Source organism: Myotis yumanensis, unplaced genomic scaffold (assembly GCF_028538775.1).
Source record: "Myotis yumanensis isolate MYYU_CA2020_CCGP unplaced genomic scaffold, mMyoYum1.0.hap1 SCAF_8, whole genome shotgun sequence".
Classification (NCBI taxonomy): domain Eukaryota; kingdom Metazoa; phylum Chordata; class Mammalia; order Chiroptera; family Vespertilionidae; genus Myotis; species Myotis yumanensis.
Genome location: NW_027223759.1, coordinates 27,575,292 through 27,599,088, shown reverse-complemented (window position 1 = coordinate 27,599,088; position 23,797 = coordinate 27,575,292). Strand labels below are relative to the sequence as shown.

The following is a 23,797-nucleotide window of genomic DNA, read 5'->3' as shown; positions in this document are numbered from 1 at the left end:
AACTATGGTTTCTGACAGGTGCCTGCTTCCCATGACATAGGTGACCAAGTCACTTACTCCATCTACTATCCCTGGCATAGTTATAACAGCCCCATAGAGACTCGCCTCATGACTGCTGGTGTACTAAAGAGTCATCTGAGAAATGATTGCATCCATTATTGCAGATATTATAGATTTTGCTGTAAATACATTGACTTGGTCCTTATAATTATGAGTAAAATACCCTGTGAGAAGCCAAGAGGTACAATAAGTGTAGTAGCCTATATCACAACTCTAAAATGTATAATTCGTTACCCATCTCTGGGAATAAAATAGACTTTTAAAGTTTTGGGTATGAAGCAATTTCTAATTATATTTTATTTAGTGTCAACTTGTTCATTTAAAACTTAAAACTCAAGTTATGTAATGCAGTTACTGTTTTGCAATCAAGTATAGAGAATTGGATGCTACCTGTTGGTACAGATACCTCCAATTCTGGAGGAGTTTTATCAACTTTTGAAAACTAGATAAATGTAGTTGTATGCCTATAATGCATTTCTAAATTTCTTTGCCACTGCAAATTATAAACACCAAATTGGTTATGGAAAATTATAGCTGGATCATGTCATGCCTGTGTCATTTGTGTGTGAAACCCAATTAAGGTTTTACTTCTGTTTCATTAATCTATCAGGGTGAGCCGGGTTTTCCAGGCCCCCCCGGACTTTCAGGAATTGATGGAATGAGAGGACCTAAAGGTATGGTTTGGAAATACAGCAGCCAGCCATTAATCACATAGTCCTGGGTGTTTGTAACATTGGGAGCAAGTACCTTTTTCATGAAAAGCAACACAGTCAAACAAACTGCAACACCCAGGGGTTCTTTTTAGACTCTTCTAGGTAGTCAAACACTCAAAACCCAAGCCGTCCACATTTGTCATCCAGACCTGAGAGTATCAGATAGAAAGCAGCAAGCCTGCAGGGCACACCAGGCTTCCCCCTCAGGGGAGTCCTTGCAGCTGTCCTGGCAGTGACCATAGCTTTATGAGTGACAGTTCAAGTGCAAGGAGACCAGATCCACAGTGCCCCGCTAAGGCCTCCACAGGTACAGCTTTTAGAGTCTCAGCTACAAGAGCCACAGTACACAAAGGCCAAAGCCATGACTTCCCATCAGGTGTTAATAGTTCACTTAAGAATTCCTGGGCCACATGTAATGTACAATTGGGTTATGTTTTACCATAAGCTGAGGGTCAGCAAATACATATTTTTCAAAGGGCCAGGTAATAACTATTTTCAGTTTGTGGTCTCTGTCACAACTGCTTGACTGTGAATAAAAGCAGCCATAGACAATACACAGGGTCATGGCTAAGTGCCAATAAAACTTTATTTATAATAGAAGCTACAGGCCTTAGTTCACCGTGTGCCTTGTAACACAATCTACATTCTACTTTTATCATATGTCCAGGAAACAGAAATAGAAAGTTGACCCAATGTCAAAAATGTCCTTAGAGAGAGAATTCATTAACCCTTTCTCCATAGAAACAAGCAAATAAACAGAAATCAGGCTATCTTACAATGTTTGTATAAAACCTTTAATATTTTTTTACTGTTTTTCTATACTACTGGGTTAGTATTTCTTCTAAACCATTGGGTTAATGTATTTTAAAATCTACTTTAAAATGATTCACCTTTTTAATCCCACTCTGTGAATTCAGAGGTTTGATATGAAGTTAGATTATCTTTTAATACAGTTAAAAGACACACCTTTAAAAATGTAAAATACTAATTAATAAACCACCTAAAAGTATCTTCCCCTATTCCAATGATACGTGCTTTACCCTTTGACAGATACTACATAAAGAATATGCTGTAAAAACAGACCGTGCACACATTTATTCAGAAAGAATAATATAGCTCTCTTCTTCGGAAATGGTTACAAAAAGGGAAGTTTTCATATTTAACTTTTGACATTTTATAGCTTCAGGATTCAGAGCTCACTCCTCTTCTACTTCCCTGTAAATTTATTATAGTCCCTTTGCCTCTCTCAAAGTACAAGCCTGCTTCTTATTTCCTTCATGACTGTATTAGGCCACATTTGCTAGGAACTGAAATGCGCTCGGGTACCTGGAGCGAAAGATGTCTCATGGAGCCCAGAGAGGAGACCAGAAGCTGACAGAACCTGGCCCTTAGCAAGTCATGGTTCTCTCTTGAGACTTCTGCCATTCTCCATGGTCAGTTTTTCACTTACCTGCCTACCAGCTGGTTTTCATCACTCTCTATTTGGTATCTTTTCCGGATCTTTCTGGAAATGTTTGGTTGCCTTCCAACATGCTCTACATCAGGGTATTATGATATTCTACATCACGATAATCTTTTTGCTTTCTGCCTCAATAGCAACTACCTCAAATCCTCACTTTTTAATACAACTTCTTGAGGAAAGATTGGCTGACCAGGGATGGGCCAGATTCCTACTGTTCAAATAATTAGCCACAATTCTGAGTAGTGTCAGCTGGGAGAGCACCTTCTACAAGGTGTGGGTGGGGCCTTTAGAAAGCAGTGTTGGTGTCCGGTATCTGGAAGCTTTCGGCGGCAGTGTGGAATGGCTCTGTGGGACTGTGGGAGTCACTGCTCACAATGGCCTTTGACTGTGCCACCTCTTGTGAAATCATCAATCAAGTGTGACTTTGTGATTTTGTTTTTACAAGAACACTAACATGAGCTTCCTTGCAGAGAGCTTGAAATGTGACTACAGCAGCTGGAACTGACAATTTCTTTTTGTTTCGAAAACACAATATCAGGATATAGTCACACCATGCCAAGGAATTTCTTAAATAGATGCCTACATTTGAAACTATTTTAGGCAATTTAAAAATTTAAACTTATTAAGATTTATAGTTTCCCATGATTGTTATCAATTATAAAATTGTGTGTGTATTTAAATACTACATCTTGCATCTAAGTTTCCATTTATTCTTATGTAGAAAAAGAAATTTTTTTTCTCCAAAAATCCTTTCCTGGAATATTTGAAGATAGACTATAAAGACAAACATCAGAGAAGTTATTAAGTTACTTGTATGAGACAAAATTAAATTCTCTTAAATAATGTTATGTGCATTTTATTACAGGAAACAAAGGGGATCCTGCAAGTCAGTTTGGTCCACCCGGTCCAAAGGGTGAGCCAGGCAGCCCCGGATGTCCAGGTATTGCTACATATTTTTCTTATTAATCCAAAAAGAATACATTTGTTTTGAAAGCTAGAATGATTACTTTATCCTCTGAGTCAGCAATGATTATGTTAGTATTTTATTCCCCCTTTTCCGCTAAGACACATGTCAGAAGGATTATGTACAAACACAGCATCGCATCCCTGGCTGAGAAAGACACTTAATCTTTTCTAACCATGGCTCCCAGGACCGATGATGTTGACATGACAATACAATCAGGTGTGCCCAGATTTTGACAATGATTATTGAAGCAACTGAAACTTGGACTAGTTTGCAGTCTCTCTAATTAAAATGATACATCAGCAATAACCACTCACACTGAGTACAGCTGCAGGTTCTCATTCAGCCCTTTCTTTCCTACTCAGAAAGGAGTATGTGAATGCCAGTGAGATATCACTGCTAAGATACTGCTAAGATATCACTGAATTGCTCCGATATCACTAAATTGCTCATTTAGGAATACCAAATTTACCAAAAACCAAGCCAAACAAGTGTAAAACCTCATCACCAGTGACAAATCTAAGTTCTTCAAAATAGTACCTTCTTTGTCAGTAACAACGGATGTATAATCCCTCTGAACAGACAGATCAGTGAGTTTTTGCCCTCCAGTCCAGGAGGCTGCGGTTGACTACAATAGATGACCTGCAGCTGACAAAAGATGCACGCTCTTCCTTAGTCATTCCACCACAGGCGTTTATCTTAAGTCATCAATCAGACAAGTGTACAAAGATGCGCCCATAAAGATATCCACTGCATGGGAAGAACGGTCCATCATAGATGGTTGGTTACATAACCTGTCCGCTGTCATTCTGCTGACAGTGGCCGGGTTGGAAGCCAGGTTCGTATTTCGATGGGTCCCTTGTAAATTAAAGCCTCTCATATTAATATTTTTGCGCACTATCTTGAAATTCTCTCTGGCAACAGGCATGTTTTATTCCATAGAACAGAAAGAACATCTGAACAGAAGTTCATGGGAAATTTTATTTCTTGGTTGTTATACCACATGATTGCTCAAATGGAAGTCTAACAGAAAAACTAGTGATTACAATGTTTTCATCTCGCACTCTCTTTCATATGGGTCTTTCACCTCTGACGTGGTCAAATATAGTTCATATTTTAACAGAAAGGTATAGCCTAAGTGTACATTTGGAGGAGAAAATAGTTTTGAGGTTAGCGCTATGAGGGTTCTTAAGTGCCAGAGTGAAAGGTCTCAGAAAGGAAAATTAGTGGTTCAAAGTCTCCCTTATTATTACAGTGCATGGGGTCTTGGCAAGTCGCTTATCATCTCTGAGCTCAGTGTCCTCACCTGTAAATTGGCCCAATGCTCATTGTAGGATCATTCAGAGGATCAAATGAGATTTTTGGAGGGCAATTTGTAAACTGGAAATTGCTACACAAATATAAAATGTCATTGTCACCATCATCACCAGTCAGCAAAGCATTGAGAGATTTTTCTATAGTTACTGGTATCTTTATGTGAACCCCGAAGATAGTAAAATTTTATAAACTGAAAGTAGTAAAATATGGAGCCTTTTGATATTACCTAATATTCTAATTTAAAAATCACAAATCTGAGTTCTTTTACACTTAGGCTAACTTTTTCAAGAAAATTTGCCTTGGCATAACGTCCCTGGTCTCCTGTGGTTAGCACCATTTAAATTGTTCCCTATCCTGTATGCCATAGCTTTAGGTTAAAAATTTTTAAATGACATCTTATATTATTTACCAGCTCAGAATTTACCTACACATGTGATTTCCATTGACTGGAAAGAGATGCATTGAATTTGAATGAGCCTAACGAGAGGCCATAGGGCTGCTGCTGTCTCAGGGGTTATGTAGGATTGTACTGGGTCCAGTTCCATCGCCCCTTCAATTCAGAGAAAAAACATAGTAGCAATGAACTCAAACGTTCTGTTCATACTACAGCTGTGAATGGGGAGGCAAGCCTTTCACTACTTCAGTTTTTTCATGTGGAGATGAGAATAATGCTGCCTTATCTTCATGCCAGGAATGTTTTCAGGGTAAATAAAATAACAGAGAGAGGCTCAAGGTCTTAAATTGGTCTGGGAACAGGTATCAACTAACATAGTCTTGTTTCATGTGTGTTATAATAAATAATGACTATGCCCTCACCATGGGTTTGTCAGTACAGAGCCCTGTATTTTATTTGTGGCTACAACTGGTTATTTTTTTTTAGCACAGACTGTTAGTTTATCCTATGAATATGAATTGTATTAAAATCACACATTGGAAATAAACACACAGGGAAATGGTTATCTTCTCTAGTAATCAAAGAAGTGTAACTTAATGTAAGTCTGGAATATTATTTCATCCTTACTAAATTAGCAAGAAAATAAACCAACAGCCTAAAAAGGCCTTGGTGAGTGCCTGCCCTGCTCTTGGACGTGCGAGGACGAGTGTGGGTGGGACTGTGGGGTGGAGTGAGTTGGTACAGCACATGTCCGAACCAGTTGGCAACCTCTATCAAGAACCAAATGCTGAATGGTCTGTGCTAGAAGCCTAGAGATCAACTAAACTGTTCTTTTCAGTTCACTGTCCTGAGAAAGGGACTGTAGTAGATTTTTTTTAATGTAAGAGATATATCTACCAGATGCCATGTGTGCTTCTGGAATGGAACCCGGTGTGGACAAGCCAGCTGTGAAGGACATTAAGGGGATAGTTGGGGGAATTCAAGAATGGAATTAGTATTAGATTATATTAAGGATTGCTATTAATTTCCTTGGCTGTGATAATGTTATTTTGCCCATGTAAGGGAATGGTATTTTTCAGACATACCTCCTGAAATATTTAGGGATGGAATTCCATGATGTCTGTGATTTACTTTAAAATATCTCAGCATTTTAAAATGAAGAAAAAGACCCAAAATGTTATGTTACCTAGAAATTCTATTCCTAGGAACTTTTCTAAGGAAATAATGTAATAGTAGAAAAATGTATTAAAGATGTATAAAAATCATTATGCATAATAGCAAAGAGAAAAAACTTGAGTGGCCAAAAGTAGGAAACATTTGCATTAATTAATTAAATTTAGGTGAACTCAGTAAGCTATGAGCCAGTCACTTAAAAACAAGAATTAGGAAAATGATGACAAACTTGGAAAATTACTTCTGATTCAATGCCAACTTAAAAAATCAGAATATAAAATTGTGGGTATTATTTGCACTTTGTATACATATAAAAATTGTTTAAGGTGGTGGGATTATAGGTATCTTGTTTTTAATTTTTCCTTAATGTTATCTTCTCAATAGAAAAGTTGTTAATATAAAAAAGTAAGACTAGAAAAGAATAACAAGGGCTGAGTTGGAAGTTTTATAGATTCACCATCTTGAAGAGCATCTACAACCACTCAGATTTTTTATCTTTCTTTGTTTAGGGCATTTGGGAGCTCCGGGAGAGAAGGGCTTGGCTGGTGTTCAAGGGCCCAGAGGACCACCAGGGAGGCCAGGACTGCCTGGCTCCTCCGGACCACCAGGGTGTCCAGGTACCTTGGAAGAAGCCTGGAACCTTCCCAGACACCTATCTATCTCGTGGTGCATCATAAAGGACCAGCCTTCACTCAGACCTGGGTTCCGCTCTGGTTCTGCCATTTCCCAGACCTGTAACTTTGAACTAGTCACCCAAACTTCCCTGTTCCTTCCTTACCTGTCCATTGGAGCTAGTCCTCACTCCCTGGGTGGTCTGGGAGTAAAACTAGGTCAATACCTATAAAGGGCCTAACAGGGTGTCAGGCACGAAGGGATGGTGCTCCTTTCTCGCCCTTCCTAATTTACCTGCCGTTCAGGACGCTGGCTTTTTCCCTCTCCTTTAGACTTAAGGTAAATATCACACATACAGGACAGCATTGTAAAGGCTCCTCTTCCTGCCGATTCAGAATAAAGTGAGAGTAGAAGTCATAATTGGCAACTTTAATTGCTCAAAAGTGTATTTTTTCCTTCTGAGCTTAAATGTATTTTTTCTCCCTAGAGTCAGGAGGCCTAGGAAGAAAAAGTAATAAAACAGTGTTCCTGGTTCAAGTACCTCATATAATAAGAACATAGATGACCCTCCCAGTTAATGTAGCTCATGTGCCATCTGGGTGTCTGCAAAACCTCCCTGTCATCCTCAGGTGATCAAGGGATGCCTGGGCCAAAGGGACATCCAGGAGAAATGGGGGACCCTGGACCAAGAGGCCTCATGGGGTATCCAGGGACACCAGGTCTTCCGGGAATAAAAGGTAAGTCAAAGAGGAATCCTGGCCCATCAGAAAAATCCAGGCCAATGAGGGCAAATTCATAGTGGCTCTCCAGCATAGAGTGACATTGCTCCTGGTCATGGCCCTTCCCCACCAATGTCATCAGCCCCTGCCTGTACTTTCTCACTCAGGGCTCCAGTCAGTGCCCATCTAGCCTCCTGACCTGCCTCCTATCAAAGTGATGGTGATACCATCTCATTTTCCAAGGCATTTCCCCCAGTGTTTTCCATAATGTTTAGGCCCATTCATTTATTCTCTCCTCAGATAGTTAAGCTCCTACTATGTCCTAGATTCCAGATACTCAGTACCCAGTTTTGAAGAAAATAGACATGGTTCCTCCTTTATGGAGCTCACAGTTGAGTAGGAGAGACACATATTAAATATCTATGTATAAATAAATATGTATTTACCAGTTGTGATACGTGGAAGGGAGAGGGGAAAAAAAATAAGATGCTATGGCAGAACTAGAATTCATTACCTTTGTTGATAAAGAAACATTTTTTCCTGGTTGAATTTTTTGGTCTTTAAAGATGGGTTATAATATAGGTCTGGTTAATAGAACATAATGCCATAGAATTATATAATTGATTTTTAACAAATTTCCATGCCTTCTCCCATTCATCTATGGTACTTATTTCTCTTCAGTTCATTGCTTTCATTTTAGATAAAATATTTTTCCACTGGTACTTTGTGTGTACCTCTAGCCTAATAGTACTTACATTGTATAACATTTGTTTGTTTAGAAGTTTTTCTCACCACGTGATTTTTTAAAAAGCAAGGACTATGTTTATATGCTTGGCACTCAGTAGATACCCAATAAGCCTATTGGTTGGTTATTGTATTTTTAAATTTATGAATAAATTAATAAATGAAGGAATGGACAATAGAAGAAGGACCATCTGAGCTAGTAGTTATGAAGATGAGGGTTTTCACCCCAATCAACAGTTGAAGGTTCAAGCCTTACTTGATAGATTTCTGTAACCAATCTTTCTCTACCTCCTCCTTCTTCTTTTCCCTCCCACTTTTTCCATGATTAACCACTTCTACTGTATTTCCACTTCTTTCTATCCTCCCAGTTCAGTAAAATAGTAATCATTTTCGTGTCTTGGTGCCATAACAATATCCACCCAGTCTGACTAAAATGACAAGGCTCAATCTACTATTGTTGATTCTTCCTTCCCTTGAATTAGTTTACATTTATTACATAAGTTCAGTATATGTTATATTAAAACCTAACAGCTAATGAATTTGATCGAATAAATATTACTTGAAGGTAATCTCTAATCACATCATAATTCTGTGCTTTGAAAAAATAAGTTTGTTAAGAAGAGAAGGTGAGGAAATAAATATATCCACTCAAGTATTCAGTGTGCAGAAGGATGCTGCAGTGCGCCTCCCGACCACGTGGTGGCACTGTTTCACTGTGAACCGCCTATTGCACAGCCGGTCTTAAAAAGAAACAAAACAGTGAAACAGATTCCTAAAAATTAGAACTCCGACCATCTAAATCCATTGTTGCTTTTTATCATGCTGGTATAAAATTGAACCACACTCCAGCAGAAACACTTTGAACTGCGAAATTAAATATTTGAAGTATGTGCTAAATAAGTCAAGGGGCCTGATTTTCTTGTTTGAACAAACCAGCTGCTGAACTCAAAGTTGTTTGCTCTGCTAGAACGGGCCATATGGATTCTGAGTCCTGCTTGTGTTCAGTCAGATTTAAACTTTAACTTAAACATATGCTGAAAATGGCTTGGTTCCTAGACTTAAATTTCCAAGTACACATGCCCTCTACAAGGAAGATACTCTGTTCCTAGTTGGGCGTTCATAGAGGATTGGCATAATGGGGACGGAAAGACAACTTCGTAGCATGACAAGGACTCATTTGGTTGGGTTATTTTGGTTGGTGGCAAGTAAAATATTTCATAAGAAATAAAATACCTTGGAGTATCTTTTATCAGCCAAGTAATATTTTCTCTCCCTTTTTACAACTAGAGTGTTCTCCTCCTGCCCACCACTAGTCCCCCCCCCCCCCCCCCCCCCACACACACACACACACAGCACTTACCATTCCGGGGGTGGATGCCTGTTCTGTCAACTTGGGGCTGTTTCTCTAGGTTCCTCATTGTCTCATCCAGCACTTGTCACTAAGTACATTTGGGGACTGACGCTCCATGGGTTAGGAGACCATGTCTTATGCCCTTGTGCATTCCTTCAGTAGAGACTAATCTATTTTCTGAATTTTGGAAAAAAATTAAATTGTATTTCAGAACCTGTTTTGTTAAGTTTTCAACTCTGCTCAACTGTTATTTATAGCCATGAAGGTCTCTCTTTCCCATCAGCTTTAACATTAGGGTGACCAGCTGTCCCGGTTTGCCTGGAATCGAGGGTGTGTGTGTGTGTCAGACTGTGGAACTTCCTGTGTTAGAACTAGGAAAGTCCCCAACAAATAGGTCCCCTATTAAAAGTATAAACCTGTGTAAAGGCTCTTGGAGATAGAACAGTGTTTTCGGCTCTAGGACAGAAGAAAACCTACCAGTGGAGATTCAGTGACAAAGCTGTTTGACTTGGAGGCTAGGGTGACAATTATGGCTGGAGGCTGGAGTGGAGGGTAGACCCTCTGACTGGAAGGAGAGCCCAGCCTGCGAGTGCAGGGAGATGCAGCCCTAAGTGATGGTTGTTAGCCGAAGCCGTCCACGGAGGTGAATAAAAGTCCTCATTACCAAGGAATGTGCTTTGTTAGCCTAATTGCCTCTCATCTGTACTGTATATATTTTATGCATGAACAACTTTCTGATTTAGAGATGAGATTGATAAAAAGCTTTCAGTAAAAAGGAAAAATTACCCTGAAAACCCTACCCAGATGTAGCTGCATTCAATTTAGAAAGATAACACTGGGTCAGATAAGGGTCGGAGAGTTCAACAATGGCGAGGGCCTGGGATTGTGACAGGCCAGGATCTGGACGTGTTGATGTGACAATGGAGAGTTGGCAGACGCCGGGGCATTCCACCCCAGCCAGCTCCCCCAAGACATCAATCTTGGTGGCTTACCCCGGAGATCAAAACACATGGAAATAACAAAGTAATCTTGAAATTTATTATCATTTCAGATAGATTGCAGTAAATATCTAGATTTGGCAGATGAGGAAGATCTGTGTGTTCTTTTGGTGCAAACTTGGAACATTGGCTCATAAATAGGAAAGATGATTGGAAAATAAACTAAACCAGAACTCTTAAAAGTGTAAGGAAATAAGATCTTTAAGGAAAGTAAGGGTGTATTCCCAAATTTTTTTGGGGGGTGCAAGAGAATATGGCTTATTTGTACCAATCTAAAGTTTATTTTATTTTTTATTGTATTTATTGGGGGTGACATTGGTTAATAAAATTTATATTGGTTTCATGTATACAATTCTACAATAGATCATCTGTATATTGTATAATGTGTTTATCACCCCAAGTCAAGTTTCCTTCCATCACCATTTACCCTTCATTTACCTTCCCCAACCCTAAAGTTTAGATTTTAAAAATAGAATGACTGTGTGTTTCAAGTACTGACAATAAATAAAATGGAACCAACTAACTTCTATCTTCTAATAAGTCCATTGAGGACTTGCTTTTGTGAACATATAATAGTTAGCACTTGAATTATTTATATACAAAATGGATACCTCTAACTTCCCCAAATCTTACTATAAATCTATCACATAAAGATGAGACATGAAATAGAAATGGTAGTCCACTTCTTTTTAAAGCTTTTTTTCCCACCTGTTCAATCCTTCCCCCTCCGTGTTCCACCTTTTCTCACTCACTCATTGGTTTACTCACTCATTCAATGAACATTCATTGAATATTTACTGTGTGTCAGGAGATATGCCAACTATGTACATAGATTAATAAGATCTGATCTTATATTCAATTAATTTACACCAAATAAACCAGTTATCCAGACATGATTGTTGTACAGCGTGAGCCTACCATAGCGCATCGTGGGGTTCTCTGTGGGTGTCATGGCATAGGGACGGGCACTTTCTGTGTGTTAGTCCTATAAGCTGAGGCTGTCAATATCACAAATCCAAGGGATGTGACCATAAGCTGAGTGAATGGCTGGCTGTGCACTGAGGGGCTTACAGCCTTAGATGAGAATGAGCAGCTACTGGCTGGAAGAACCATTAATGAAAGAGGAAGGTTACCAGGCATGGCCAGGGGCTGAGGAGAAGATTCTTTCCCCAAATTAATCAGTGGAGCAAGATGTGTGTGAAGCACATGGCAGAGGGCTCAGTACCTGGAATGTTCTGTACATATTGGTTACCTTCTTTCCTTCTTCTCTCCCTCTTTTCTTCCCTCTACTGCCTTCCTATAAATCTATATATTTGCATACTGTAATATAATGTACTATATAATATAAACATATTTTAAATATGTAGTTTATATATCTACATATTGATAAATATATAGTGACAACTTAAGTAAAGCCAGGTCAGCAAATGTCTCCTTAGAGAATAGATGTCTGATAGAAGATTCTGCAAGAAGATGAAGGTGTGAATGAGATCCCATCTAAATGCAGAGAATGAAGTTTCAGTGGTCATCATGAAATACATTTTGTTTCTGAAAAGAGGCATCAGAATGATTCTCTTTGAAACAAGTGGTTGCAAAGAAAGAGCTGCAGCCAAACTTGACCTTCAGGCCTGATCTTTCTGAGCAGCACAGTTATTTAAAAAAAAAAGAGAGAGGGTATATACTCCCCAGTATGCCCCAGGCCCCACCTGTCCTTATTGTCTTACTTCATCTACCTAACTAGATCCTGCAGAAATGAGAATTTAAAGACCCTGGCTGACCTAGCTGATTTGGCTCAGTGGACAGAGCGTTGGCCTGCAGACTGAAGGGTCCCAAGTTCCATTCTGGTTAAGGGCGCATGCCTGGGTTGCGGGCTCAATTCCCAGTGCAGAAGGCAGCCAATCAATGGTTCTCTCTCATCATTGATGTTTCTGTCTCTCTATCCCTCTCCCTTCCTCTCTGAAATCATGAAAATATTTTTTTAAAAGTCTGGTGGAGTGGAAAGATCCTGAACCTGGGAGGAGGGAGGGCTGGGTTTGCTCCCATCCAATCTCTTTCGTCATCTAGGATGATTTTATTGTCATAAAATTGAAGGTCACTGCCTACACCACGATCTAGTAATTGTAGACTGTTTTTGGTCCGAGAGGAAGATGGTCCTGAAATGGTCATCAACTCACAGCAGTACTTTAAAACCAAAGAAATGGGTGTGTTAAGCAGTCTTGGCAGAAAATGTTCATCAAATGAATGTTAAATAATAACTACTGGCATGGATTCAGCTCTGATAATGGTGTGTAGACTGTGAGATCTCGTGGTTCCCACCTAGAGAATCTGTCCATCTCTATCAGCAGGCCCCCTTCTGAGAGGTGCCTGGGAACCATGGCCAGTGAAGTTCAAGGGCTGGTCTCCTCCCGGGGGTCACAGGCCTGTGATGTGTTGCAGGTCTCCCCGGGTTACCCGGCCTGAATGGCTTGCATGGTTTAAAGGGTCAGAAAGGAACCAAAGGAGCTTCAGGTAAGAGGAAACCCTCTGTGAGAGACTTACCTGCAATCACTGGACCTCTGGTAGGTATCTCCTCACTTCTCACAATGTGGGTTGTGACACAAGGAAACTGGCTTAGCACACAGACACAATATGGGACTCCTATTAGTGCTGAAGATGACTTATATAAAAAGGACACTTGAGAAAACCCAAAGTAAGAGGGGATGGTTGGTAACAGTGCCTTTTGTTGATGTTGCTTAGGATGATCTCTCTACTAACAGACACTGGGTAATTGCTTAGGTGGGGCAAGATTTCACAATGTTATGAAGAACAAATAAATAGTCCAGATTTCTTTTTGTCTTATTTTGTTTTAGGTGTAGTATTGCCAAGTACAACCATGTGGGTCTAATTAGCACTTTTAGCATCTCTCAAACAGCCTGCTGTTGAAACAAATTACCTGCACAAATTACTGTTACTTTTGACATAGCAAATAGATAATTATCGACAACTGCATTTTAGTTTGTTCTGGTATTTTAATATAATGCACATTTGTTGCATGACTTTCTCAGAAAAATAGCTCACCATCAGACAAGGTAGCTGGAGTCAGACACACAGATTTGAGGGACTGTGGGAAAAGGGTTGAATTGCTATGCTGCTAGATTTGAGTCTGTTGAATCTTTATACAGTTTAGAAGGCCAAGAAGTAAAATTGTTGGGCCATGTTGGATTCATTTAGTGACTGTTCTAAATAGCCTGATAAAATATGTGTCCCCTCCAAACAACCAATGATGCTCTGTCTTTTCAATGTGAAAGTTTACAATAATTCTATTTACATGTCAGTTTCCACCTTCAATTTCAAACCAGTTTATTCATAATTGCTCATTGTTGGATCTCCTCTGTTTTCACTCTTTCCATTGTAGAGGTTAGACAATTGGTATTGTCACTGGGTTGTTTTTTTAAATATGGAAAATAATTAAAAGTAGATCAAGCCTATGGTTGACCAGTGTGATGGGCTTTATGAGAGTAAGTGGTCACCTGGAAATGTATGCAGCCATTTGGGTCACCATTGAAGCTGATGTTGGTCTCAGCAGAACCAGCTGCTTCCAGGTCACACCCCGACCACTGGGACAAACAGGGAGAAGACATAGTGCTAATGCTGTCTTCTACATTAAGGTTTGAATGAAATGGGCCCACCCGGCCCAATGGGAATGCCTGGGCTGAAAGGGGAGACAGGTGACCCCGGGAACCCAGGAATTTCTCCTCCAGGCCTTTTTGGAGAAAAAGGTCCGCCAGGCCCTCCAGGTAAGAAGCAGAATGCTTTGACCCCCGCCCCTCTCCATACTGAAATCAAAATCTCCAAATGTGATGAGGCTCACATCTGGACATGTCCATCCTCAGGGAGACCTGGACCTCCTGGTCCTGCAGGTGCCACAGGAGGACCTCCTAAGTGTGATTTTCCTGACCCTGGTCCGCCTGGAGATCAAGGACCTCCTGGCCCCGATGGTCCAAGAGGTACGGGAAAATCCTGGCAAAGGTTGGTGATGCCCCTTTCCTGAGATGCTGCCAACTCTGTAGGGAGGGAGGACCAGAGAATGGCAGAGGAGAAGCCCCTTAGCAGCCCCATTATTTGGGCAGATGGAAAGGTGTGGGGGGGTGGGCAGCAGTGGGCTGGCAGGACCATACCCAGGAGAGCCCAGACCCCTCACTCTTCTATGACACCCCATCAGACCACCTCTCTGTGAGTACAAACTCTGAGTCAGAGCAAGCCCTTCCCATCACCAGCCTGACGTTGTGTGCAAGGCTGTAGCAGGGGCAGGGATCTCATCCTGCCTGTGGGTGTCTGCACCTGCCCCCTAAACCTCTGCCACTGGCCCAGAGTGACAGGGCCCAGGCCTGGCGTACACACAGAGACAGAGCTCTCCCTGTGTTGCCCACAGTCCATTTCGCTCCTCTCATCACTTCCCAGGGACAAACTCCAGCAAGGCAATATTTAACCAATGGGTGGACCAGAGCTGGGCAGGGAATGGGGGAAAAGCGTGACTCAGTGCAGTGTTTTGCTAAATGCAGATCCTCACATTCCTCCTAATCAAAGAGAGACACAAACCACCATCTTTAAGTGCTAAACGTTTTAGTAAAGGTGGGGTTACAGTATTATATAATTCTATTTTACTACAAAATAAAACTGCTTAAAACAGCATAGTTTTAGTAGAATAAAATTTGGGCTCACTTCTTATGTGAAGACACTTGTTTTCAAATATGATTATAACTGAGTGAACATTTCTTTCACATCAGCCAAATTTTCTCATAAGTATATCATCTATTCATCTGTGTATCTATCTATCTATCTATCTATCTATCTATCTATCTAACTATCCATCCATCCCTCTATGTAATCTACATACTTACCCACCTACCTGCCCACCCACCTACCCATCATCTACATCTATCTATCTATCTATCTATCTATCTATCTATCTATCTATCCACCCACCCACCTATCCTCTACCATATTAAAGCAATGGGATAGCAATGCAAACAAAAGGAATGGCTCTGAAGGAAAGGAAGGCTTTGCTTGGGTTCATTTTGTCCAACAGCCACTAACAGACTACTTACACCATTTCTCAGGCTCCACGAGACCTACTCTCTGTTTCACTTCTGACGCTATTGATTTTCTTATTTTTCTAATTCCTTCCATCCCTTGCTTGCAAACCATTAAATTACTTCCCTTCGGAAGCTCTCAGGCAGCCAGCACACAGGCTTGTCTTTGACTAAAAGAATCTCTTGCCTCCTCCCTGTGGCCAGGACGCCCCGGGCCTCCAGGGCCCCCTGGGAGCATTGACCTTCCGCAAGGGGATCCAGGAGACTGTGGTCTGCCGGGGCCTCCAGGTCCCCAGGGCCCGCCAGGCCCTCCGGGACCCAAAGGCCTCCCAGGATGTGATGGAAACGATGGCCAGAAAGGTATGAACGCGAGTTGTTCCTTAAGTAGTACATGAAGGCTTCTGCTATCTTGCCATTGAAGTTCTGGAGTACTGGACCACCATGACCTAATTCTTACTTTCTGTTGAATCAGTGGCTATATTGCCCAATTGTCCTTCCTTTCCAGAGAGTCCTAAAGTTCAGGTAATTGTTGGACAAGTAAGATGAGAAATACAAGTTCATCTTTAGACCCTAAAAACATACTTAGTAATCTCTTAGACCAGAACTGAACAACAGAAATATAATGCCGGCTACATGTAATTAAAGACGTAGGAGGAGGTGAGCTTGATTTGCACCATGCAGGATGAGCAGGACTTCGTGGGCGGGAGGAGGAGCTGAGGCAGCACGTGCCCGGCACCGAATGCTGGTGGGGAAAACTGAGAGTGAGAAGGAGACCGGTGGGGACTCAGGTCTGGGAGTCTGTTCCCCAGGTAGCGCAGCATCTTCCCTAATTTTCCTTCACTTGCAGTCCTTTGTCTCCAGAGGAAGTTCAGGATTGCAGGGCCTCTCACTCTCATTTAGTTTTGTCTTGATCATGGGACCATTTTCCTGAGTCCCTTTGATGGATTCTGGGGTTTCCCTCACACATAGGCAGTTCTCAGCTTTACAGGAGAAAGTGAGAGACTGCTCTCCACCCTGAGCGAACTTTGCCCAGCATTGTGTTGGCGTGAGCCTCTGAATCCAGTCCATCAAACTGTCATCGCCTGGTATTGCTCTGTTCCACTGCCCTTGTTTTCATATGTTCCTTTTAGGACCAATGGGGTTCCCGGGGCCACAGGGGCCACATGGACTTCCAGGATCACCTGGAGAGAAGGGTGTACCTGGCCCTCCAGGCAGACAAGGGCCGCGTGGGCCTGCAGGTGAGCTTCTGATGCCTCCTCCTCTCTACCCAGCAGCCCACACAGGGCGCTTTGCCTGAACACTTCCTCTGACAGTCATCTTTCAGAAGCAATTCTTCTGAAGGCAGCAAATTCTTCTGAGTTCAGTCCTTTTGAAATAAAGGTTGTGTTTACTTCAGGCTGCACTACAGAGTCTCCTGCTTGGTAAACTAATATTTATTATTAAAACGGGTAAGTTGGAACATTAGGGGTGGATTTTACACATACTATCTCAACCACAAATCAATCTGTGTTCCCTCACCCAAGAGGCAAAGACTGAGTTGGTTATTGTTCTGTGAGGATTGCATAATCAGTTCCTATCCCTGACTTCCCATTGGTTTTGCTAGATGTTTTATTTAATGTTTTCTGTAAAGTGCATTAATGCCTATGAAGTTGAAAGGCTATTTAATTTAAACCCCATAGACAACACGTTTTCATCACAGTGTCAAAATAAGCCAAGGGATTGTTGAAAGGGCAAACAGACGTGTGCATCTGAGATGGGCAGAAGTAATATCTCTCAAGATCTTAAATCAATATTATGGTAATGTGGTGTCAGTTCAGAATATTTGGCAATCTCCTAAATTAGCACTCTAGTCCAAAGAATAAATAAACTGCACTGCTCTATAGTGGATCATAGTTCAGCATGACAGAGAGCTTATACTCTGATTCATCTCATATTTCCTTTCTTTACATAACCTATAAAACTTGGCAAATTAATATGGAATTTTCAGAAGCCTTCAAAATAGGCAGAATTTCTATATACATTAAATTGGGGCATATTTTCCATAAAAAATCAGCTAAAATTTTATGTTGCGCAAAAGAGTTTCATTTCAGGTTTTTCTAGATATGAAAACTCCATTACTAAATCATAGCTGTTCTGGTCAGTAACACTATGGGCTATTTTTTTATGTTTATTGATTTTAGAGAGAGAAGAGAGGAGAGAAAGAGAGGGAAACATCGATTGGTTGCCTCCCATACATGCCCTAACCAGAGGTCGAACCCGCAACCTAGGTATGTGCCCTGACTGGGAATCGAACCTGCAACCTTTTGGTGTGTGGGACGATGCTCCAACCAACTGAGACACTTGACCAGGACACACTATATGGACTTTTTAATGTCATGCTGCTTGCCTTCAATGCTGTCTTCAACTTATTGTTTATGTTCTCAAACAATCTATTTCATGTTTGTCCTAATTCATGATTTAAAATCTCTTTCTACCATATGAAAACCATTGTGCGGCCTCGGTTTTTGCCTTTGGATCTCTCCAGGTAACAGAGGTAAGCGTTGCTATAAAATGAATAATTTCCTCTCAATCTTATCTCCAGCCATCTCTATATTTCCATTTTTCACTGCATTTGGGAGTCAAACTTGTGACATTTTTATATGCGGGGGTCCTGTAATTATATTAGGTTTTAATGCCTTTGCTTGCTCGTTTCAGATATAGTAACCCCGTATTAGCCTGTCCTCTGCTGAGCCTCATTGCAGGTTGTCAGGGACTGTGCAAACTCAGCTTCCATAGTCTCAATTCAGGCACAGAGTATGTGGCTTTCTCTGTTGGATGCCATGGTACCCACCAACGGAAGCTTCTTGTATAAACTCCACAGTGGAAATGCCTAGAACACCCCTAAAATCAGCGGTATCAGCAGCATGAAAAGACGGGTCCTTAACACTCAGTAAGGGGCTGCGACAAGCCTTTCCTGGGGCACCAGAAGGCCATTGTCAAGGAGCAAATTTCTTAGTGTGTTAAAATGAAAACGCTATTATTCCTTTAAACTGAGTGTTCGTTTAACCCCCCACAATGCAAAAGCAACATGTTATTTTCTGTCTGGCATTTTCAAAGAGAATGGAGTTTCTCAAAAGAAGGAAAGCAAAGCTGTGAACGCTCGCATTTCTTCCTTCCTGGTACCTGGTATTAACCCCCATGAAAGTTGCCCTGGATACAGGTGCCCTATATTTCCTCTAGGGTGCATAAAAGAGATGTCTTGGCCTCTGTCGTTCAGCTTGTGGTTTGTTAAAAAATAAAGAAAAGCAAAATCATAATTTTAAAAAGTCCTGCTCTTTTAAATGTCGATGTTTAAAAATTACAGTTGTATATCCAATGAGTTTTCACTTCAACCCTTTTACTGTCTATGACTGTCTGTATCAACTCATTTGAAGAAACATCAAAATCCTAAATCTGAAGTCCCAGCCAAATGCATCCCCACACCCCACTCCCCTTCCCTGCTTCCTCCACGCCTTCACCACTGGTGAGCGACCGGATGACGCAGGGAACATGGGACAGAGTCACCTGCATTTCTCTCAAGTTGCTCCCAGTGGAAGAGACAAGTTTTATGTTAAGTTCTCCGTACAGTAAAAACAGTAAAAATGCATGCAGCTCTGTGTTGCTGTGGTTTCATACAATATACAAAAGAGGCTACATTCCAATGTCCTTATAGGGTTCAAATTCGATCTGCACAGGCACATTAACCACTGTGTAGACTAAAACGGTGTGATTATGGCATTTTCTCGGTTTTCTTGCTGCTTTATCATTGCTGTTCTTAAAATTATTTTGCACATTTGTATGAATTTTAAGAAAACCTGTAAACAGGTTTTAAAATATGCTGCATTCCGTGGCATTTACCATACAGATGTTAAGAGCTCTTAAGGCAATATGGTGTGGCCGGGAAGAACACAGGTTTGGAGCTGGAACATACTGGATTCTAATCTAGACCCTGCCATGTGCTAGCTCAGATACGGCACCCATTTAGCTGAGCCTGGGCTTTCTTTCCGATGACACCCTAGTAACAGCAGCACATGTACACAGGCTGGGAGCATGCAATTGTAAAGCACTGAGCACAGGGCCTTCAGTGCATGTTAGCTATTCCCATTATTGCTTAGGGTTATTCTTTCTTCTCCCTTATGGATTGTTTGCAGGGAGAGTGAATGAAGCTTTAGAAAAAAAATGCCTTAAAGATGTGAATGTAACCAAGAAGAAGGACATCTCAAACCTTTAGAGCAGTGGTTCTCCAAATGAGAGCCCAGTTGGGCACCACCGGCCTCACGGGAACATGTTAGACGTGCTGAGGTTGGGCCCGCCCAGCACTGCTGCCTCAATGCTCTGGACTCGTAACAGTCTGGCCAGATGATCCAGATGTGCTAAAGTCAGAACTGCAGCTTTGCCCTGGTGCTTCCCAGTCCTGGCCCACACTGGAATCATCTGGAGAAATATTACTGGTGCCTGGGCTCCATCCCCAGAAATTCCTGTTTAATAATTCTAGGTGGGTCTCGGCATCAGTGCTTTTTAAAACTCCCCAGCTGGGTCTATCGGACAACCCAGCTTGCGGGCACTGCCCTGGCCACATCCTGTACCACTTCAACCAGAATTTCTGGGGCGGGATACAGGCGTCAGTATTTTATAACTGCCCTGGATAATTCCACTGTGAACTTGGCGTTAAAAGTCATGCTTTAGCACCTATATTAATCCCGAAGGTTTCTCTCTGTGAGTAGCAGACACGATGGAACCCCTCCTGGCTGCAATGTAGAGTGATGAATTAGACAGATGTTAAGCTGAGCGTTAGGAATACACCAGTATCTCTTCCAACACCACCTGTAGCTGGGTCTCCAGTAAAAAGTGGCCTAAAGATTGGAAATCCTGTGAAGTTCACCAAATTATTGCTGATTCAACCAACCTTCATTATTTCATAATTTTTTTTTTGCTTCCTAGGAGATCCCATTCACTTACTTAATTATTCAGTCAGTCAGTCATTGGACAAAATGCTTTCTGGAGCTTACAAGGGCTGTCAAACATTCTCGATAAGTGTAGTGTCAGGAGCCCGTCTGTCTAACTTGAGATGGCAGAAGGGGCTTGTTCATAAGCATTTGAATTCATCACACAAGCGGCAATTCCAATTTCAGGCGAACAGGGGCCACCTGCAGATTTGGATGCCTGCCCCCGAATCCCGGGGCTTCCTGGGGTACCAGGCCCAAGAGGACCGGAAGGAGCCATGGGGCCCCCCGGAAGGAGAGGCCCTCCAGGAGCAGGTAGGAGCCTGACACTGATTGTTCATTATTGGTATATACATATTGCTGATATGAAAACCCAGTGTTTTGCCATGTAGGGTTTGTTTGTTTGTTTGTTTTTGAGCCTAAACAACTAGTGAGGATGAAGTGATGAAAATTTCCTTCCCCTTGTATATTTTTTTCTACATTTATTCCAAGGCTTAATCATATACTAACTGGATCGTCTTGCCCCTTCCATTTCTATGTTGAAATTCTACTTAAGTCTTCTATATTTGGGCAGCTTGTGGACATGGGGTTTTGAAACTTCTTAGCACAACAATATCATTAATAGCTGTTGACTTGATTTTTCAATGAAGAACAACTGGATTTGGGCTCCCTGGAGCAGAAACAAGTACAAGCAGGGAGAAGGAGGTGGGTCCTTGGAGGAGCAAGAGGGAGAGATGAGGGAGGTTCACTCTAATTATGGCAATGACTGCATTGTTTATTTAATTGATCTGAGCATTGCTCAGTCCTTGTCAGGGTAGCAGGATCTTTCTTTAAGGATTTAAACTAAACCATTCCTTTGAAAAGTGTCCTCCAAATCATTTATTTTCTCTTCTCATATCTCCACTGCATTGGGTAATTTACTTAGTGGTTAGGGAGTCTGGGCTGGTCCTCTGGTGGTCTCTGATCTTTTCGGACCAATAGGCAGTGCCCTTGATTCTAGAAACCTGTGTGCAAATGATCCTAAGAGACACAAGGCCATTACAATCTCATGTCCCTCACTGCTCAGCTGTGGTTTTAGCTCTTTTTGGTTTAGGGCCAAAAGAATTGGGAGCAGGAATTTTGTACCACCTGCTTTTCTCCCAGGTAGTGGAGGGCCCCCGGATGTCCCCTCCACTGGAGTCTGAGTAGTTCTTGGGTGGTGTCAGCTTCAGACCCTTCCTGGAAGTGGTGGTGGTGGGGCTGTTGTTTGTACTTGCTGTGCTGTATCTGTGTTTGTGCACCAAGTTAACTGGTGTCCACTGGAGCCACTTTCACTGACAGCCCACAAACCCTGGGAATTGGCAGTTGCTTCCCTCTTTGCTTTGGCTCTCAGCACAAGGATAACGCTCTTAGTCAGGCAAGGTAACTCATCTCTCAAACTTCTTTTAAAACCAAGCTGCCTTGTTATATATATATTTGCAGAAATGAGAGCTGCTCCCCAAACTTTACAAAATAACTTCCAAGCAGAAGGTATAGCCTGTAATGGGGTTCTGCAAATTCAGTTCACAAAATGCATCCAAACTCTTTCTACTCTTCAGAAAATAGTAGGTGTGGGCAGTACAGATGTGGGTATGATGTTCTTTCCTGCCCCCGCCCCAGGGTCTCACAGTCTCAGGGCAGACATGGCTAGCAGAGCATAAGTCATGCTCAATGATGAGAGATAATAATTTGTGTTTTATAGGAGTTTCAAGGAAAAGGCATTATGACAGTGAGACCAGGAGTGGTGAATCCTGTGTGGAGATTGTAGAACTGCTAAGACCCCAGCAAGGGGTGGCATTTGAGTGGAGCCTTTGAGAAAATATTGGGCTTAGAGGAACCATAATTGTCCAACAGGGAGACGCAGGAGCACAGATGGGGGCAGGTTGGTCTAATAACCTGGTAACAAAGAGCCAGCTCCATCCTTTCCACTCAAAGTATGGTCACGCCCCAGACCTACTGAATTACTGGTAGAATCTGAATTTTAACAAGATCTCCAAAATATTGCAAGTATGTTCAAGTTTGAGAAACCCTAACTATATTATATGAATGCTGTCCTTGAAATTCAGTTAAGAGTAACACCTTCCCTCGTGGCTCAGTCCTAGCTGTAGGTTAAAGTCACCTACGGGGGCTTGCAAAAGGCTGATGTCTGGGCCTCATCCCAGACCAATAAAATGCAGAGGGAAGCAGAGCCCGAGTGTCAGGGTTTTAAGGAAGCTCCCCAGATGGCTGTGGCAGACAGCCAAGGTTGAGACCCACTGCTTCATGGTGGCTTTGGAAAATAACCAAGGAAAGTAACGGAGAAGAAAAAAATCATCTGGGCAAATTCTGTGCACTTTAACTTAGTAGCGATCTTGGGCACATACGAGATTCTCTCTTCATAGTGAGCTTCTGACAGAGGCCAACAGCCTCTGGGCCCAGGTGTGCTCACCTGTCATCTCCAATTCCTCCCGACATAGGGTTGGATGGGCTCATCCAGCTGCAGGTGGCCACAGAGGTCCTTCTCTGGCTTCCTGTGTGCATCCCTTATTGATGCCACCGACCCTGCCTGCTGGCCGGGGGAATACCCCGAGGCCACAGTTGTGCCACAGAATGTGATGATGTTAAATCAGGGCCCCACTCCATAGCCCAGCTTCCTCCTGTGTACCCACTTACAAGCCATGCTTTCTTCTGGGCTCCCCTTCTTTGATGGGTGCCCCTGGCCACTATTATAAAGGACCCCTCTTTTCCTTGGCCCCCTCTTCCTCTTCTTCCTGCTGACCACCCTGGATCCATTGGCCATACTGTCCAGTTGCTAAAAAGTGAGGAGTCTATTCTGAGGGTCTGAAGTGGCCCAGCCCTGACTGAACTGGGTCATCTGCAGGTGGGAGGGGCTGCAAATACCCCGTCCCCCAAGATTGGCTGTGAAGGATCAGCTGCCACTAGGAAGTCCCACCTCTGCTTAAAATGACATTGTTAGTTTCCTTCCGTTTTCCCTTCAAAATCTTTCTCATTGCTGAGCTGATGAAACCAGGCACATAACCAAGTGTTGCAGCTGCGATCTACATGGGAAAAAGCCTGCCTGCTCTTTCCTGCCCCAGTGAGTGTGGGTCACAGCCACACTCAGCATCACTCGGGTCTGTTAAGGGACCTCCACCACAGAAAGTCTAGTGCTTTTCTCTTCACACGTCTCTGATCTACAGCCTCTCCTTCCCGGGTGGCTTCAAAGGCTGAGGCTCCTGGTGACAAATACCCAGGCGGTT

The 23,797-nt window shown here is 42.2% G+C and overlaps 1 protein-coding gene across 1 annotated transcript in view; it reads left to right on the top strand.

Annotated features, from left to right (window-relative positions):
* The window catches only part of COL4A4 (collagen type IV alpha 4 chain), a 114,832-nt gene that overhangs the window by 80,190 nt on the left and 10,845 nt on the right, over window positions 1-23,797 (top strand). The window contains exons 34-44 of the mRNA XM_070422272.1: window positions 671-734; window positions 3,101-3,175; window positions 6,593-6,700; window positions 7,325-7,432; window positions 12,944-13,015; window positions 14,155-14,283; window positions 14,380-14,493; window positions 15,784-15,939; window positions 16,710-16,817; window positions 18,104-18,112; window positions 20,730-20,855. Coding sequence (XP_070278373.1) covers window positions 671-734; window positions 3,101-3,175; window positions 6,593-6,700; window positions 7,325-7,432; window positions 12,944-13,015; window positions 14,155-14,283; window positions 14,380-14,493; window positions 15,784-15,939; window positions 16,710-16,817; window positions 18,104-18,112; window positions 20,730-20,855 — 1,069 coding nt within the window. The remainder of the gene's footprint in view (window positions 1-670; window positions 735-3,100; window positions 3,176-6,592; window positions 6,701-7,324; window positions 7,433-12,943; window positions 13,016-14,154; window positions 14,284-14,379; window positions 14,494-15,783; window positions 15,940-16,709; window positions 16,818-18,103; window positions 18,113-20,729; window positions 20,856-23,797) is intronic.